The following is a 16,909-nucleotide window of genomic DNA, read 5'->3' as shown; positions in this document are numbered from 1 at the left end:
GTTTAGAACTTTAGTTTTTTTACCCAAGGGAATGAAATTGGGCAACTTCAATTTTCGTGTGCGTGTGCACCCCCACACATCCTTCATCACTGAACAAAAAGCTTCAAAATTCATTCGATTTTGTGTCATTATCTTGGTTGCTCTTGTGTGATAGTTTAGTCCATCGATTATCCAAGTCCTCTATTATAGTCATGATAGATCAAAAGTCCAGCTGTCCTTTAGCACCGATAAGAGACCAAAAGGTCCCTACTCCCAAGTAGAGAGAATACTCTAATACCTTGTTTTGTCTTTTATGTTGTGATTTTAGGATAGTGCTACTAAGGGATTTAATTTGGCAGTATTTTTTTTTTTCAAACAGGATAATTAATCACTACATATTCAAAAGTTTTAGAATTTATTTTAAAATTTAGATCCCATCTGATAATAAAATACAAAACCATACATGTTTGATTTTATATTTTTGGAAAACAAAATGTTATTTTTTTAAGTTTTATTTTTAATTTTCAATTTTTGTTTGTAATCTAAAAAACAAGTTTATTGTTAAAAAAAATGAACTGCCTTCCAAACACATCTAATTTTTTTTAAAATTAATTTTTATGAAACGAAAAACATAAAACAAATGCCATTGTTTTTTAAATTTGTGTTTTTAGAATCCCATCAAACTTTGGAGGTTAATAACTTTTGATTTAGAAAAAAAAAAAAAAAGAAGGAAAAGAACAAGTAAACAATTTTCCAGTCGGCTCTCTCACATTGCTCTCCTTCCAGTTCCATATACGAGTTTACAAACCCGCCACTGCAGCCGCCGGCTCTCCGCCGCTCCCCTCCCTCACTCGGTATGCAATTCTTTTTCTCCCCTATTCAACATGAAATTGTCGATGTACCGGTTGATCCAGAGTTCCGTCTTCAAAATTATGAGTTCTGTAAAACTTGAGCTGACCTTAAGTACCTTGGCACTTGCAGTATAACCAAGGCAGCCAAGAAGATGGAACCGGAACAAATGGCGGATAGGCCTGTAATGGAAATTGAATATGGTTCTATCATACCCTTCAGTCGGAAAAGAAAGGCTGATCCAACAGCCGATGGCAATAACGATAGTCGGCGAGCAACGCTCATGAAAAGAATTAAATTGTCTTTGACAAAGCCATCGTTTGTTCTGGGGCTTGCTCCGAAGATGGTGAGGGCAGAAAATCGAATTACGTTGCGGAATGCCTTGCACAAACTTATGAGGCAGCAAAACTGGGTGGAAGCAAGTGGAGTATTGAGCATGTTACTGCAAGGGACTTTGCGGGATAATTCTCCTATTAGGAATCGTTTGAAGTATTCGGTAATAGAAAAATGTTTATAGATTCCTTTCATTGATCAGTATACGATTTCACAAGATTTGTATATTTCAAATGGAAAAGGAGATGAAGAAATTATGTACATGAACATCGTGTGTAGAAAATATACTTGCTGTGGGCGATTTAATTCTGAATTTGCTGGTTCTTGCACCCTTTGCGGTAGAAATTACAGAGCAAACTTTCTTTCTGTTAGAGCTATGCCATAAGCTTTATTAGCTCAAATATTTGAACTTGTTTACTGAACTTTTTAAAGTATTTTTGTGTATGTAAGTGCTAGAGGGGCAGAGCTAGAAGGCTCTCAAGATGGCAAGCTGCAAGTAGACCCCTTTGCTCCTTACTTTCTTGCCTTTTATCATCTTTCTTCCTTAAAAATCATTTGGTGTCTAAATTCTTAGTGTGGTCGGGGAACTCATGCTCCTTTTGTTTGGGTTTTGTTGTTTTTTATTTGGTAGGGAAACAACGGATGACGACTACGTTCTGTCCATCGTTGAGGGGTACAACTTTAGGATTGGGAGAAAGGATTAGAGAGTGTGGAGTCCCAACCCTTTGGAGTGTAAGACTTCCTTTTGTAGCTTGATCGATCATTCTCCCGTTGTTGAATCGGTCCTCTCAATAGGATTAGGATTCCTAGGAAAGTGAGTTTTTACCTGGCAAGTTTTACACTAACGTGCCAACACGGTAGATTGTCTTGAGGAAATTTCCATGTGATGTAATAAAAATTGGGGTGATTCAGTAAATTCAAGATTACTTACCCTATCCCTCATGTAATTCTCTATAAATAGAGTCTCCTATTGTATTGGATATGTTCTCACTAATAAAAAGACTCTTGATTTGATTCTTAGAGATTTCTCTCCTTTTAGCATTTAGGCTACATCACCAGGCTAGTTGGTCCATTCTTTTGTATTATTTTTTGGAAGGCGGAAAAGGACTTAGACCATGTTCTCTAGAGGTGTGAGTTTGCGAGCTCTGTGTGGGACTACTTCAGATGTTTGTTTCATTCTAGCTCATCATAGAGATACTTGTGATTTGATTGAAGAGTTTCCGCCCTTTTGTGAGAAGGATCAGTTTTTATGGCTTGCAATGTTGTGTGATGTATTGTGGGTTCTTTGGGAGTGAGAGAAAAATAATAGGGTGTTAGAGAGTTGGAAATGGATCACGACCTTACTTGAACAAATCTGTTCTATAAATTGAGAGTTGGAAGGGGATCCTTGTAATGTTTCTTCTCGTCTCTTTGTGGGCTTCGATTTCGAAAACTTTTTTGTAATTATTTGATAGACACTATTTTGTATAATTGGAGCCCTTTTCTTTAGCGGGGTTCCCTGTTCTTGTGAAGCTTGACATTTTGCATGCTCTCGTATCTTTTCATTTTTTATCCATGAAAGTTGTTTTCATTTAAAAAAAAAATTCTTAGAGTTGGGTATCTAGTCCCTTTCTGTAGTGTCTTATTTCATTCTATACAGGGTGGTATCTGTTTCTCTAATATAAACTGATATCATTTGCATTATTGAAGGTGGTGTATTGTGCATCTACTTTTTACATATAATTTGTTTGTTGTGTTAGGTCTTGGTGGTGTCACAACCACTTGCATTTGATGCAACTATCTCACACAGAAACTTGTGCATTAATATACCAATCAACTTCTTCCATGAAATCTACTGAATGTTCTTATAAAAAAAGGTGAATCTACTAAATGTCACAAAAATTTCTTTTTAGGCTTCAATGGAGCTTCTTAAGCATATAGAAGGAGATCGTATGAGGCCAGATAGGATCAGGCACATTTATGACATTTGGATGAAGAAGAATGGATCACTGAAGCATTGGCCCATTGAGGTATGGGTTATGGAAATTCTCACTTGCCACATGCTATCTTGAAGGGAACACAACATATTCCACGATGATTTTTTCTTTTTGCCGAGGTTAAATATGCAACGATGAATCATGTAAAATTGCATTTAATTAATCTATGTTTTTAAAATAGATTAATAGTTTATGCTATTCAATATGCTTGAAATTTGAATAAAATAGCATGTATGTCGTCAAGTGAATTTCTCAAATTTATTTTGCTTGACAACATGATAGTTTTGTTGACTAGTTAAAGATTCAGTTTCAATGTTATTTCTTCGGTTTTTTTCTTGGGAGTTGGACCTGTTCTTCATACATATTTCTTTGTTTGTTATATAAAACGGGCTTTCCCCTTTTCTTTTATACTTTTCATATCAAGAAGACAACATATACAAGATGATGGACTTTGTAAACTCCCTTATTGAATTTTAGTTTTTCATAAAAGATGTCTAAAAACCACTAATATTAATCATGAATCAGCACAGGTATATGAACATGAATATAACTTCCAATGAGGAAGTGTCAATCAGGGTTAAGCTCAAACCTCATTTTTGGTTCCTGATTAGATTCTTCTTATCTTTCTTTCTATGGAGCCCCTTGTTTGATTCATTCACTCTATCATTGACATCAGCATCATTATTAATTTTTTTTCTAGAGAGGAGAGATTGATTTCCTTTGTGGATTTGGCCTATACTTTTAACCCAATGCATCACTTTGTAAACCGTTTATGTCTTTCCTCTACTTTGTAGTAAGCTTCTCTTTTTCTTTCACTCTTCTAGGAGTTTGTGTCTATGAGCATTAATCTATTTTCATTAATTTTATGAAAAATTGTCCCTTGTTTTATTTAAAAAGGATAGTAAGTGGTTTGCCAAATTCTCCCAAATACATGAAGAGATGAAGTGGCTCTGGCTTTGTCCTTGAGAAGATGTCTGATGAGAAATTGATCTGTCTTAATTCTTATGTGTGTTGGTTTTATAAAAGTGTCGTGTTTCCCCCAGACATCTGCTTGCTTATTCCAGGATTTCAATGGTTATGCAGGACAGATTTATGGTCCAGTTGGAATACATTCTTTTCTGCCTTGAAGAAGGAAAAATGGAGGATGCACATCAGGAGACTTTAAGGTATGGTATTCAAACTGGCTATATAATTTGTGTACTTGTGCATGTTTGCAAGTTTGCTTTATTTTTTAAAATCTTATTTGGTTTGAACGTTTAACCTAAATGGATATTGAAACCATATTAGTTATATTATCTTTTTGTTTTATATCCGTGAGCGTCCGGGCCAGCTTACGGGCACCTCGACTAATCTCACGGGACAACCCACTTGACCCTACAACGTTTGGGTGTCAAGCAGACTCGTAGGAAATTAATTCCTAGGTAGTTGGCCATGACCTCTTAGTTAGTTCTTGAGACCATGTCTCTCTTTTTACCACTAGGCCAACTCATAATGGTTAAAAATCATATAAGTTATTAGACTATCATTTGTCTACTTGGAGATGTTTCCAATTTTATGACTTAATGAATGGTTGAACTTTCTTGACTTAATGAATGGCTGAACTTTTTATCTGCTCATTCTAGTTATTTTCAACTTTGGAAGTGGGACCAACATAGATTTTTGTCATGTTAATTGCATCACGTATTTCATTCCTTCTTGCTTGCTGCCTTTGTTTATCAGATGAGTAGGTTATTTCCAAGTTCCAACATTTTCAAGGAAAATAATCTCCCGTTGGCTGTTGGTCTTTCGTTGGCATCAAAGAATTTGTTGTCTGTTGTAGTGAAAACCATTTTAAAAGATATTTGGTTTTAAAGGCGCACATTGGAATCATTGGAAAGTTATCTTGTTTGAGCTTCCTACCTTTACTTTGGGAGGATCAGTGGGTGGGGGAGGGTGCTCTTTCTTTTGTCTTTCCTCATCTTTATCACCTTTCTTTCCTTAAAAATTGCACAATTTCTGACTGCTTGATTTTGTCTGAGAACTTTGTGTCTTTTTCCTTTGGGTTTTGTTGTAATCGGTCTAACAGGGAAACAATGGAGGTTGCCTCTCTGCTTTCTTTATTGGAGGGGTGCTCTTTTAGGGAAGGGAGAAGGGATTTTCGTCTTTGGAGTTCAAATTCTTGGGAGGGGTTTTCTTGTAAATCCTTCTTCAGATTGCTTTTAGATTCCTCTTTCATTGGGAATCTTTTTTGTTACCCTTTGGAGGATTATGATTCCTAAGATAGTTAGGTCTTTTTACTGGCAAGTCTTTTTGGTCGTGTGAACACTTTTGATAGACTTGCTAGGAGGAAAACTTCGCTTGTGGGGCCTTTTTGTTGCATTTTGTGTTGGAAGGCGGAGGAAGACCTGGACCATCTCTTGTTGGGGTATGTGGGATCTGTGTGGAGCTTATTCTTGCAGGAGTTTGATGTCAGCATTGCTGGTCAAAGAGATGTGCGTGCAATGACCGAGGGATTCATCCTCCATCCACCCTTCAAAGAGAAAGGCCGCTTTCTATGGCTTGCCGAGGTGTGTGCGATTATGTGGGATATTTGGGGGGAGAGAAATGATCGGGTTTTTAGAGGGAAGGATAGGGACCTTAGTGAGATCGGGTCTTTGGTGAGATTTCATGTGTCCCTTTGGACTTCTGTTTCGAAGCTTTTTTGTAACTATTCTCTAGGAAACATTAATCTTAGTTTGATCCCCTTCTTTGAGTGGGTATCTTTTCTGTTGAGCTTTTTTTTTTTTTTTTTTTTCCTGTATGCCCTTGTATTCTTTCATTTTTTTCTCAATGAAAGTTGTTTCTAAAAAAAAGAAAAATACTTTGTTTCCATGGAATGATTGTTTTCGTTCTGCTTGTCTTAAAAGCTTCTTGGTGTTTCCAATTCAAGCACTTTGCTAGATATGCTATTTAGATTTATATCTCAATTGAAATGCTTTAATCAACCTAGTTATGCTATATGTAACGTAATGGTGGATGTTAAGAAAGGATCAGAACTGGCTTTAGTCACACTAATTATACTTATTTTCTTTTGTCAGCCTCATGCAAATGCCTGAATCTGCGAATGATCCAATGTCAAATATGATTATAGGATTGACATTTAGGCAGCTGTGGTTCTCTACCATTCCAGAAGAGATTCAGTGGAGGGACTCTCTCCAGTTGCGCTCTCCAATTCATTCAGACGGGATGATTTTGAACTCAGATGGATGTTCCATAAGCAACTCTCATGGTGTTGGTGCTTTGTCTTGGAGTAACACAGAGAGTTCTGTCATGAATGATAAAGTAGTTCACGTAGATATTGAAGGACACACTGAAGCTTCTTTAGATGTTGATCATAAGATTCATAACATAAAAGTGGAAAATCATCCTCTGAACTTTGAGGCACAAGATTTTTGTGTTAGTTCTGCCGAAAAAGATGAAAATGAAGCTTCTTTCTCAGACAATGGAGGTTATCAGCACTACGTTTCAATTTTCTCTGCTCTTGGTGAGTTCAAAATTACACGATTATATGATTATTAAGCCTTCTACCGCACCACTCATAATTAGATTCCTCAATTTGAAGGGAGCGTTTGTGCTATTTGTTCAATCATCTATCTAGGTTACCCAAGCTCGTGAAAGTTTGAATTTTTTATTTCTTTGTTTGTTATGTTTAGTAGTATTTAGATTATAACCTTACATACCTGCGCACAGAGACGTATATGCATGTATGTATGCACCTACATTTGTACATTTTGTTTTGGGCAAAATGTTCTTTTTTCCAAAGAAAACAAGACTTACATAAACAGATTTTCCCAAAAAAAAAAAAAAAAAGACATCAATATTCAACAAATAAACAAAAAGGAACCCCCCTACCCAGTACTTTTTCAAGCAATCCAAGCAAAGTAGATACCAATCGCCAGAAGCCTATTAACAACAAAAGCCAAAACAATACATTGACAGATAAAAGGAAAATTTAAACATTCATTAGAGTCCAAGGGACAGAACAAATAGAAACTGAGGCAGATTTACATACGGGGCAAGTTTGGGATCCAATAAGCAGTGAGGCATTGCAAATGAAGGTTGATTCTAAGATCGAGATGGGAAGTGGAAGAAGGGGTGGAGGTGTTAGGATACTTCCTAACCAGAACAAGGTTTGAATTTATTGTGACTATAAGGAAATATAAGATAAGCCCAAGCATAAGGCACTTGGAACCTCCCTCTGAGTACTCTCAAGTGTTACTCAAGCCTAGATCACTCCACAAAATAATCTCCTTTACTCTCACTCCCTCCCTCTATTTATAGCAAGTTGTCACCACTTGAGTAACCACCCTTACACAATAACTACTAATTACTAGTAACTTCCTATCTATCTCGGTACCCTTATACCCATTAACTAACATCGTACTAAATATCTAGTAGTTACATAAGGTAGGTAGAGTGAAGGAAAAAGAGTAGAACTCTGAAATTATCGGGATTCTTCATATCTTTTTGAGGTCTTAGTTGAATTCTATCTGGAAAATCGTATCTAGGAAATGTTCATCAGGAAAAAATGAAAACAATCCGCAAGTGTAACTGGATTGAATTGGTCAGAAATGAGCATGTGAGAGAAAAGTTCTCTTCCTGGATCCGATGATCTAGATTTCAGAGGAGAGATGGAGGGGAGAGAAAAAGGAGGGAGAAAGGGAAAGAAAGATGAAGAAGAAAGAAATTCACCTCATCCAGACAAATTAATTGAGGAACCAATTATAAGCATTTTCAAACCTCAGACTAAAGTGTTTCTTTTGAAACTTTAGAGACCAAGTAGACACTTGTTGCAAACTTTAGGGACCAAAAGTGCATTATTATTATTCTATACTTCATTTTGTTTAATAACTTCGAAGGACTGGTTGTGAGCAAATAAGCATCAAAGAGCTTGGTTATCTATGAGCTACTTATTACTCTGATCTTTGATCATTTAGATGGACATGAGAAATCAATTATTAACAAATGTGATCTTCCATACATTCTAATAAGTCTATCCCTAAGTTGACATCTATTCTCAAACATATATACATATACATACACATATGCTTATCCATATCCATACAAATATACATATACATATAAGGATACAGATGCAGATACACATGCACATACATACACATACACATAACATACACACACACACACACACACACACACACATGCACATGCACATATACATTAATGCATTTTTAAATCTCTGCTTTGTAGTTTGGGTTGTTTGTATGGCTAGATCTATTCTTATCATCACCGTTGTATTTGCTTTTTGTCTAAGTTCGAATATGATGAGAGTGCTATGGGTTGTCGAACATAGTTGAGATGTTTGGGTACACTTGTTGATCCTCAGGGCTTTGACCTTGTCTCTTCATTGTATTATCTTATGTAATATCTATTTATTTTCTTAATGAAGAGGCTTGTTTCCTTTTTCAAAAGAAAATTCTTTGAAAATGTCAGTTGATGGGCTCACGATTGTAAGTTATCCATGTTTATTTTTTTTCTGTGTGGTGCTACAGAGGGATTGGATCCACTATTGTTACCTCTACAATTACCACCTTCCATTGAGAATTGGGAGAATGCCATTAGTCTATGTGGTGAGTTTCTGAATGACTATTATAAGGATGCAGTGAAGCATCTAGGCCTTGCTCTTAACTCAAATCCTCCAATATTGGTTGCCTTACTTCCTCTTATACAGGTAAAGCAATCCTAAGTATTCAAAACTTTATTCCATTTAGATGATTCTTTCATAATATTTGATATCTTCTATGTTGTAATACTGGACTTCACTATTCTCAATAATTGATATTCACCTGCCATTCTTTTACAAAGGAAAAGGAGATTTTGGCTAAACTTTACTAGAGCCTTTTATTGGTTCTTATGCTTCACTGGGTTCTCCAGGTAGAGTGAAGACCTTGGAAAGGTGTCAAGGAAGATGCCTAATTTGAAGAGGCTACTATGCCTATCTTGTGTCATGTATGGTCTTGTTTTTTTTCTTTTTGGGACTTTGGTTTTGAGTTGGCTAGACAATGTGATTGCAGAGAGATGATTGAGGAGTTAGTTCCTTACTCATCCTCTCTTTAAGGAAAAAGGAAAGTTTCTTCGGTAGGGGTGTGCATGATTTGTGGGTTCTTTAGAGAGTGGAATAATATAATCTTTAGAGGGAAGGAGCTTAACTCTTTTGATGTTTGGTACCTCATTAGCTTCCATGTTTCCTTGTGGATTTCTGTAACAAAGCTTTTTTGTAACTATTTTTTAGTTATATCTTGCTTGATTGAAGATCTTTCTTGTAGGTTGCGTTCTTTCTTTGTGTGCTCTTGCATTTTTTTTTCCTTTTTTTCTCAACAAAAGCTTAGTTGGCTCCCCCTCACGTCCTTACATCTCTCTCAAAATCTGGAAGAGTTTTTTTGTAACTTCCCTTCTTGGGTTTTTCATTATGTGCAATTTCATCATTTCATTGATATGAAGTAAATGAAGTGAGCCTAAACCCACACTGCCGTTTGTTATTAACCAGATGTTTAACAAAACGGCAAAAAAGGTGACCTGCTGAGAACCCTGACCTTGTCATTAGAAAAGCAGATGCTCTCTTTTGTCTTTCAAGTTCTTCTACGGAAGGTTCTTTCGATTCTCAATAGAATGGACACTTACCTTGGTATTTGAAATAATGAGATAAAATAAGTGAATTGAAAGAACTGATGGTACAGAGCCAATTTTAGTTTAGACATATAAAATTTTTCCCCTCATACATGACCCTTTACACGACTTGTTTCCTAACTTTTGTAGATTTCAAATGTTCACTAGGTAATCCCCAAATTCTTTGCTGGTAGTTTACTGCAGGCACATCCGGTGTCTTCTGTTATTTCTGTTCTTTTTGAGATGTCGCTTAACAAAATTCAAATAATTTTGCAAGCTACTTCAGAAAAACTCAATAAACTCATAGCTTACAAACTTCTTGTAAAACACTTAGGTTGGAGAGAGAATCAGAATATCACATTCATTCACTAAAGAAATATATATACAAGATACCAGTGACCAAATAGGAAAGTGTAGAAAAACCTGAAAAGGGAAATTATAACAAACATGTTTTCAATAACAGAATTATAACACTCCCGCTCAAGTTGGAGCATGTTAATCATGCCCAACTTGTTACATAGATAATCTATGTGTTCCATTCAATGCTTTCGTGAAGATATCTCCTAGTTCTCCAATCTTCACATATCTTGTAGATACTGAACCTTGTTGAATTTTCTCATTTTCAAAATGACAATCAACTTCAATATGTTTAGTCCTCTCATGGAACACTAGATTAGATGTGATATGAACTGCTACTTGATTATCATGCCACAGTTTTGTTCATGTGGTGATTTCAAATCCTAACTCAACAAGAAGTTGATATATCCGAATCAATTCACACACAGATTGTGTCATTGCTCTATATTCTAATTTCGCAGTTGAACGTGACACCACATTTAGCTTCTTTTTTGTTAATCAAAAGCTTCAAATACATTGATTAGAAGAACTTTCCATTCTTAGGTTAGAAAAAGAAATATCACGCTTAGCCTCAACAATCAACCATTTGGGGAAATTACGGTTCCAAATTCCCTCTACTCTTTTTAGAAGCAAAACTAGCCAAAACATGAGGTACTTTATTACAATCATGAGGAATAAAAGACACCGCCGAAACATTGATTTGTTGCATCCAAGCTCGAATTTCATCCAAGATCACCCCAATCGAAGAGTTCTGCTTACGATTAACTTATAATTTATGAATTAAGGTTAAAGAATCCGATTCAAGCCTAACATTTGAAAGCCCCATTTTATATCTCTTTAAGCCCTAACGAAAAGTTGGTTTCCACTGCAATCACCTCAACATTCATCTCCTTGGCCTCTGCAATAGCCTTCAAAATCCTCCCATGGGAATCACAAATCACGACTCCCAAACCCATCCTTCTCGTTGAAAGAATCGAAGCATCAATGTTAACTTTAATCTCCCCTTCCTTCGACAACTTCCACTTCTAATCACCTCTTGTCTTCTTTAGATCCTGCCCAGTCGGCATCTAGGAAACATTTGATATTAATGTATGAACATAATCCTTACATAATAAATAGAATAGATAAAAAAGGAAAGGATTTAGGGTTTAGGGTAAATCTTTCCATAAACACCCTATCGGCCAAGCCCACTAATACTAACAGGTTCAAAAATGTAAAACCCTCAAAATTCACACCCTTCACCAATAGTCTGCTTCATTGTAAGACCCTGAAATAAGTAATAACCAAGAAAAAAGGAGACAATGAAGATCACGAGTGAGTTTACTGATCGAAATCAAATTAAAAGAGAATTGTGGTAAATTTAAAATCGAGGACAAATAAATTGATTTAGTAAGATGGACTATTCCCGATCCTATAACAGGAGTGGAGGTTCCATCAGCTATAGTGACATTAGGCGAAGAGGTAGATGTACAAAGGTTAGAGAATAGATTGGGGTTACTTGTCATATGGTTTGTGCGCCCGATCAAAGCACTACTAGAATCAGATGACATAATTGCTTGTGGCTTCTCTGTATGAAATATTCGAGTATAAGCCTATTTCGACGATGAAATTTTTTAGCTCGACAAAACTTGATCTTTGGCCATCTCGTATTTAGGTGCAAGACCAACTAAGAAACTCATGATGAACAATTGTTCACGTTGAGCCATGAGAACTTTTGGATCAATGCTAATTGGCATCAAGGGATTGAATCCTGCACATGTATTTTTGACCTCCATAAAGTAACTCGTGTGAGACTTTTCTCCTTGATCTAGTTGATATAGAGCCTTATAAAGATCAAACACTCTACTAATGTTTTCTTTCCCATAATAAAGAAAATCCAAATATTCCAATAGTTCTTTGATTGATTCGCAATGATTTACTAGGTCAACGATTTCACGGTCAATTGAATTTTTATTTGTAGAAGCACTCTTGAATCGTCCGCAACCAAATCTTTTTAGTAGCATGAGTTGGTGACTCTTCCTTAATGTGTTCATCCATCTCAATGCTCCTAATAAAGTGGTGAACATTTGATCTCCATGAATGATTTGATCCGTTCAACTTGTGTTCAGTTACTTTTGACGTCATAGGAATCCGATGTGACTATTGGTTTCTTGTCAGCCATTACCTCCAAAAACTGACAAATACTTTTTAACACCTAAAGGAAAGTTGTGTTGAAGCAAACCCTAATTTTCCAAAAAGATGTTTTTCTTTGAACCAACCACAAATAGTGAGTATATCGCCCAAACAAACACACCACGAAAAAGAGGAAACAGCCCCGACAAAACCCTCAGAAAACAAACCGAAAAAGACGATGCAGGCCTGCTGCGCAGAGGAAAGGGCAGCGTGTGAGCCTCGCGCGCTGGTCAGATGGCTTCGAAATGTTGGGGTTAGATAGATCGGTGGCTGGGTTCCTCTTTGAACTAAGCGATGTTGAAAAAAGAACAAAACTTACAGCGGTGGTGATCAAATGGAGGCGGGTGAAAACTGCAAACAAACAGATGACAGCGGGGGTGGACAAAAGTATAAACACACCCCCTCCACAAAACCCTAGATGAAACACAAAAGGGTTCTAAATTCTCAAGCCCTAATCAAAACTCTAACTTCTCAAACTCTGATGCCCTGTAAAACACTTGGGTTTGAGAGAATCAGAATATCACATTCATTCACTAAAGAAATATATCTACAAGATACATTGGTGACCAAATAAGGAAAGTGTAGAAAAACCTGAAAAAGGAAAATTTAAGAAAGATATTTACAATAATAGAAAAAACACTTCTCAATAATATTTTTTCCTCCAAGAAACCAATCAACTAACATATAAGGCTAATCTGTAGTTCTATATTTACAATCTCAAATACTAATATGCTTAACAAACTATTACCTTGTAGGCTTGTTTAGCAAACAACTGTCTCACTTCTTAGGCTAAAGGTGCTATTTTTGTTCCTAGATGATTGTGTTGATACAATGTTGCGCCCTTCTTTTTCGTACTGTGTTGCTAATACAAAAATTGCACTGCATGGACCAATATATTTGTATTCATTATGTGTACGTGGCATAGTATATCCTATGTAACTGCGGCCCTCTTTTCAGAATAAACTAATCATGTAATCTTCTTTCACCACTCCATTATCTGGATCGGAAAAGAGGTCTGTACTTCACCTTCTTTTTGTGTCTATAGATTTATTAAATGGGTGGAAAGAGGTTCCATAGTCTGGTTAGGACATTGAACACTGAATCCAGTATACTTCTATTAAATGACTGGAAAAATGAAAAAGGAAACTATCAGGTGCTGTTTAGATAATTTTCTTGTTACCTTATTCATTATCACGTTTGTAAATATTCCTGTCTTCTGCTCTGGAATTTACTGAGATACATGATCGTTCAAACACCCCATTTCTTCTATATCTTCATATCTTTCCTCTTGATGCACAAATTTCAGTTGTTGTTGATTGGAGGTCGAATTGATAAAGCACTTGATGAAATGGAAAAATTCTGTCTTGATTCAAATGCAGCACTTCCCTTCAGGTACTAAAATCTGCTCAAATCCCTCAGTTCTATTTTGCATTTAGTAGCTTTTTTTGTTTTAAACGGAAACCAGACTTTTTCATTGAATAAATGAGATGAGTATAATGCTCAAAGTACAATGAAAAATGAACAAAGAAAAATGAAAAATACAATGCAAAACTTGTAAGAACAAGAACAAAAAGACAGACCAATCCTTGAATACAAATGAGGCTTAAAATGAATGCCAAACATCCAATGAACAAAAATTTTCCAAACTAGCAGCCTTCTGGCAGGGTACAAAGCTTGAAACTTGAGTGCCAGGAGCTTTGTAAGCAGGAAAAACATGAGAATTAACCCATAACACGTTTTGCATTTAGTAGTTGAAATTGAATATTTAAGAAATCAAATGTAAATTGTTCGGGAACTTAGATAAGGAATGCCAAGTGGAAGCCTTAAGTCTTGCTACTTAACTCTTTGGTTTCTTTCAAACCAAATTTCAGCTAGTAATGCTTTGTTCACATTCACCCATAATATTTTGAGACATAGGCTTCAAGATGCTCCATATAGTACTTGAAGGACATCATCTTTGAAGGAATTGCCTTTACTCATCGAAGATAGAAAATTGACAAAATTACTAAATAAAATTTAGAGATCCGTTGATTCATTCTTCCAGCAATAAAAAGAATAATGGCATTCAAAGAAGAGATGCTGGAGATATATAACGGACAATGCAAATAGATGGAGAAATATAATGTGATGACAATTTGCTTCGTAGCACTGAAGAACAATTTAGAGATCCATTGAGCATGATCCAAATAGGAACGTACTATTTGACTTCCACAAAGCTTTAAACCTCTTTTTTTTTTTTTTTTTTGGAGGGGACTCTTTTAGTAATAATAATAGTGAGACAAAAACTCAAAGTACAATAGAATTATACAGTGAACGAAAGATTTAAGGATCAATAGGCGTACATGGACATCTCATTGAAGTTGACACCCCATAGCTCCCTCGTCATATTCGTACAAACTAGGAAATACTTGAAAACTGAGACCAAACAAACAGCCTTTACTGCGGACATGCCTTATGTTATTTCAAAGGGAAGCCGCAGAAATTTTTTTAAAGATTTGATAGGCCTTAAAAAAAAAGAAGAAAATAACGAAAACAACTTTCATTGAGAGCATGCCACTTCTTCCAATTCTTGCAGAGAACCAGAAAAACAAAGAGCAAAGGATAACCCACCCCTGGCAAACATTCAGCTATTATGAGCCCACCTCTGTGTCCCTTATTCTAACGAACAATATTGTGGGCCAACAAATCATGTAAACTCTCCCCCTGCACCCTTCCTTTTTCTTTTCACACGCTTACAGGTCTAGACCCTCGTAATTCAGGGCCTATCAAGTTTGTTTTTATCATCCATTTGACCTTCTTATCATTGCATTTCCTTTGTTATATGGGAGTTCGAATTGTAAATTCATAAAATGTCTTCTTGAATTCATTATCACAAGGCGTCCCTTTGGCATGCAAGTTTCTTTGCTATCATGTTGAATTTGTAGTGAGAAATAAGGGACTTTATCGAGGAATTATAGCATGTAGGAGGAGGTTAGAGCTTGTTGCATTTTACCACCGCTTTTGGCTGTTTATTCATCCAATCTCTTAATGAAAATTTGTAGTCACCCTTTGTGTTCAATTATCAGGAGTTGGGGCTTGTGTACTTATTTTCTGCTGCCCCCATGCTGACTCATTTTTCCGAATGAAAGTTGGTTTCTTTATTAAAATTAAACACACATAAAGAAGCATAAACCGAGCGTACTTCCATCACATCACTTATAACAGAGATTTGAAGACCTCTTACCTGTAACTAAATATTGATTAAATATTCTGCAGATTGAGGGCTGCACTTGTGGAACATTTTGATCGTAGTAACAATGTCTTGCTTTCAACTTGTTATGAGCAAACATTGAAGAAGGATCCAACTTGTTATCATTCAATGGGAAAACTTGTTCAAATGCATAGAAATGGTATGTTAATTGCAGAAAACAGTTTTCTATGACGAACTATTAAATCTCAAGGAGGTAGAGATTTGAGACTCTGAGATTATAATTTGTGGCTAAGTTCCTCAAATAGTAGATAGTTCTGACCTTATAAGGCTATCTTATAAATCAGGTATTCTGGTTTTGACGTCCATTCTTCTATATTCTTTGATCATCCCAGCCAGTTTATAGAAACCTTGACATAAAATGAATGCAACACATGGAATTCCTGGATTAGAGTTCTCACCTTGAATAACATGAATTATGTCGTGGAAAGATCAAAATATTTTCACCCTAAATTGATTTATGCAAAGTGTGTTTGTGATAATCTGCTTGTCTATTATATATTTCTTGAAAACCTGTCTTGGAACTGTCTTTTTATTGAATTCATTTTCTTATTGGAATTGCAGGCAATTACAATCTTGAATCTCTATTGGAAATGATAGCTTTGCACTTGGATGGTACATATCCTGAATATGATACATGGAGAGAGCTAGCTGTGTGTTTTCTGAAACTTCATCAATCTGAGGAGGATAGAGTATCAACAGCGTGTTCAATTGGGACTGGCGGGCATAAGCTGGTGTCCTCATTGAAGATTAACAGTAACATTAAGTTGTTAACTGAAAAGAACTCGAGAAACACTTGGAGATTGCGTTGTCGATGGTGGTTGACACGCCACTTCGGCCATGAAATAACACCAGAGTCTTCAGTTGTAGGTGAGCTATCAATCAATAGGATGAAGGTTATTTTGTTTGATTTCTGGGATTCAAACATGTACTCATTACATCCTATGAATGAAGATTCTTTCAATGTATAAGTATGTAATGATTTTGTTGTTTGGTATACGCAACAGGTAATTTGGAGCTGCTGACTTACAAAGCGGCATGCGGATGTCATTTGTATGGAAACAATTTCAAGTATGCGGTAGATGTGTACAACCTTTTAGATAAGCAAAACGATAGGGACTTGTTTTTGTTCTTAAAGAGGCACATGAAAAATGCGTTTGGACTCCGTTCTAAATTATAATTATGAGTTTTCTTTCCCAAAATCATTATCATTTCCATTATTCATGATAATTATTCGTGTGTAAAACCCTTTGCCTTTGTTAAGTTTCACGATCACGATTGTATTATTTCAACCATGTGCCGTCATAATTTAGGATGTGTTTGGATTATATTTTCAAGTGATTAAATTAAA

General features: G+C 35.9%; 1 protein-coding gene across 1 annotated transcript; it reads left to right on the top strand.

Annotated features, from left to right (window-relative positions):
• Positions 1-660: 660 nt before the first annotated feature.
• Positions 661-16,760, top strand: LOC103492916 (uncharacterized). The gene is made up of 10 exons (XM_008453478.3): positions 661-833; positions 961-1,324; positions 3,054-3,170; positions 4,221-4,303; positions 6,194-6,639; positions 8,669-8,847; positions 13,618-13,703; positions 15,567-15,700; positions 16,123-16,428; positions 16,566-16,760. Exons 2-10 carry the CDS (start codon positions 983-985, stop codon positions 16,736-16,738), a joined length of 1,866 nt encoding a protein of 621 aa, XP_008451700.1. The 5' UTR covers positions 661-833; positions 961-982; the 3' UTR covers positions 16,739-16,760.
• Positions 16,761-16,909: the final 149 nt, after the last annotated feature.

The sequence above is a fragment of the Cucumis melo genome, chromosome 7 (assembly GCF_025177605.1).
Source record: "Cucumis melo cultivar AY chromosome 7, USDA_Cmelo_AY_1.0, whole genome shotgun sequence".
Taxonomy (NCBI): Eukaryota; Viridiplantae; Streptophyta; class Magnoliopsida; order Cucurbitales; family Cucurbitaceae; genus Cucumis; species Cucumis melo.
Note: the sequence above shows the minus strand (reverse complement) of the source record. Positions and strands in the feature narration are given on the sequence as shown.

Coding starts and splice junctions, on each gene's coding strand:
- LOC103492916 (XM_008453478.3), top strand. CDS start 983: ATGGAACCGGAACAAATGGCGGATAGGCCTGTAATGGAAATTGAATAT. Junction 1,325..3,053: donor GGAATCGTTTGAAGTATTCG/GTAATAGAAAAA, acceptor ATTTCTTTTTAG/GCTTCAATGGAGCTTCTTAA. Junction 13,704..15,566: donor AATGCAGCACTTCCCTTCAG/GTACTAAAATCT, acceptor AATATTCTGCAG/ATTGAGGGCTGCACTTGTGG.